The sequence below is a fragment of the Caenorhabditis briggsae genome (genome assembly GCF_000004555.2).
Source record: "Caenorhabditis briggsae complete genome, chrII, whole genome shotgun sequence".
NCBI lineage: Eukaryota > Metazoa > Nematoda > Chromadorea > Rhabditida > Rhabditidae > Caenorhabditis > Caenorhabditis briggsae.
Genome location: NC_013486.2, coordinates 15283507 through 15286410, shown reverse-complemented (window position 1 = coordinate 15286410; position 2904 = coordinate 15283507). Strand labels below are relative to the sequence as shown.

General features: G+C 35.0%; 1 protein-coding gene across 1 annotated transcript; it reads left to right on the top strand.

Moving 5' to 3' along the window:
- Positions 1 to 676: 676 nt before the first annotated feature.
- Positions 677 to 1652, top strand: CBG16029 (the record flags this gene model as incomplete). The annotated part of the gene is made up of 3 exons (XM_045243110.1): positions 677 to 783; positions 861 to 1381; positions 1636 to 1652. The coding sequence occupies 3 exons, from the start codon at positions 677 to 679 to the stop codon at positions 1650 to 1652; spliced, it is 645 nt and encodes a 214-aa protein (XP_045095935.1).
- Between the last annotated feature and the right edge of the window lie 1252 nt (positions 1653 to 2904).

Below are 2904 nucleotides of genomic sequence, written 5' to 3'. Positions count from 1 at the left end.
CCACCTTTAAAGGCGTTTTTCGCTGTGCGACCAACGATGCGATTTTGAGTAAATTTTCGGCCGCAACGTGCATTGATTTCGGACGAGAGTAATAACGGGGCCAACGAATTTTAGATAAAATACCGATAAACGGGGGGGGGGGGGGGGAAATTTTGGGATTTTCAGCGAGGAAAATAAGCACGGAAAGTTGAATTTAGAATGAGCAAAAATTTCGAAATCAAAGTACAGTAGTCCTCTTACAGGAACATTCATAATTTTTAAAAATGGATTCGCATTTGTTTTTTCTTTTGCAAAGAAAAAACAAATCGACATTGAATTAACTTGAAAAATCCGTAAAAGCTAGAAATTCTCTTTTTTTCAAGCAATTTTCGACAAATTTCGAAAAATTGAAGCATTTTTAAGCATGCGCCTTTAAATTTCTACAGTAACCCACAAAGCCGATTTCCCTCGATTTTCCCTCATTTTCAACCGATTTTCTTCGTTTTTCATGCATTTTTAACCAAAAAATTAAATAAATTCCAAATTTTCGTCGTAAATTACATATTTTCCAGCGAAAACTCTAGTATTTTCCCATTTTAAAGCCTATTGTGATTTTCGCTTCATTTCCCCTCATTCCGGCTCATTTTCGCTGGTTTTCTCGCGATTTCCTGCTAAAACTGCCATTTTTCAGCTAAAAATGCCCAAAAAAAGCTTCTTAATCAAAAAATTATTCGAAAATGTCGAAAAAATGGAAATAGACACCGAAATGTGTGGAGACGTCGAGGATCATCTAGGGATGTCGTGGTAGGGCCGAAAATCGATATTTTCGAAAAATCGATATTTAAGAATTCAAATTTTTTAGGCCAAAAAAATTTTTTCAGGAAAATCCGCTTGCTTCGAAAAGACCAAAAACTCAAGGTCTATCTGGATTGTCTGGAAAAAATCGATAATCCGGAATCGCTGATTTCCACAGGCGGGAAATTCAAATTCAACGGAAAGGAGCAAATCTTTTTTCATGATTTTACGAAAATCGAAAATTCGAAATTGGCAATTTTAGAATATTGGTCGCAGAATTCGAATTATCTGAAAAATGGAAGTGCTGAAATTGAATTTCTCGTAGAAATCGATACGGAAAAATCGATTGGTATCAAAATTGGAAAAGAAAAATCGAGAATTTTCGATGATGACGTGGCAAAAGAGGTTTCAGATGTCGTTCTGACGATTGCTCAGCGTAAATTCTATGTGTCGAAGTTGACACTAGCATCACAATCGACATATTTTAAAACGTTGTTTTTGGGAAAATTCGTCGAATCCGAAAAATCGATAATCGAGTTGAAGGATATCGATCCGCACGAATTTCAGATTTTTCTGGAATTTTTGTATGGAGAATCGGTTTTGAATGGTAAAATAAAATTTTGAAAAAAAAAAAAATTTTTTTTCAAAATTTCCAGACGAAACCGTCGACGAAATTCTGAAACTAGCGGACATGTACGATGTGAAAACCGCAAATCGCCAATGCGAAAAATTTCTCCTCGCCGATTCCAAAAAATCGATAAAAGACAAGCTCACAGCTGCCGCAATGTATAATTTGGAGAATTTAAAGGTGATGAAATGATGCAATATCACTCTAATGCTAATTTTCTCCAATTTTTTTAGGCTGTCTGTCTGTCTGAAATCAAAACAGTGTCCGATCTCCGCTCGATTGTTCCAGAAGAATCCAGCCAATTCGATACGGATGTCTGGATGAATCTCTTCCTTAAATTGTTGTCTTTTTCCAAATAATTTGTAATTTTGCTATAAATTTGAATAAATGTTGACATTTTCATAATTTTCAGCCAAAGATTCCCGAAAAAAACGAGAAAAATCCGGCTGAAAATGAGCGCCCATTAGTTACTGTAGAACATTAAAGGCGCATGCTCAATTGTCACCATTTTTTTCACGCTCCTTTAAACGGCTACAGTAACCCACAAAGAAGTTTTCAAGACGATTTCGCCAATTTCAGAATTTTGGAAACAGAGAAATCTAAAACATTAGAAGGTTTTTTTTTCGATTATGTTTATCTGTGTACCTTAAACTGTCTTTTTTTTCAGAATATTTGCGAAAACACATATGGCACATGTATTTAATTCAAGATCTTCAAGTTTCGACTCCTTTTCATTTAACAACTTTTTTTGGAAATGAAGTTTTTTTAAAAATTTCTACAACTTTTGATTTCAACACCCTTTTTTTCGAATATTCTGAATACATTCTGAAATAATAATATTTTATTGTCAATTCTATTATTTCCAGCAGATTCGAATTTAATCTATCTTTTACATCATTCTTGGAATCGAATTTAAATGTTGTACATTTCGATTGTTTGTCTTCCTTTTTGTAATAAAAAATATCAGTTTTTCTTATCATTTGACTGTTTACACCTCTCTTGCTAGCTCTCAATTTTTTTCATCATCATTTTTCCCTTTTTATGTACCTTTAAATTATTTACATTTGCTTTCACAGGTGGATCGCGAGGAACGTTATATGGGATCGTGCGATGTTGTATATGCTCGAAATACGAAACATATGTGGGCGCATTGTGCGAGCATATTGTCTATTCAATAAAACGTGCCCGGAGGAGTTGAATGTACCCTAACTGTTGAACCATCTCAATATCGTCACGGAGGTAATAGAGTCCAATACCTACAGTCCAAAAATGAAACCCAGTCAAAAATACTCACTTTAATAGTTTCCTGCCTTATTGGACGACAGTTTCGGAAGTTCTTCCTTGCTCTTATTTTCCTTTCGTTGTCTGGAAATATACGGTTTTAACAGTACGAGGAAAACCAAAAAAAACTCACATTTCAAACAAAAAGCACTTTTCACAGGGGGTTGTGGCACGTTGCCAGATTCACTACGGCTTTCGCTTAACTGCTTGGATCGGGGGGC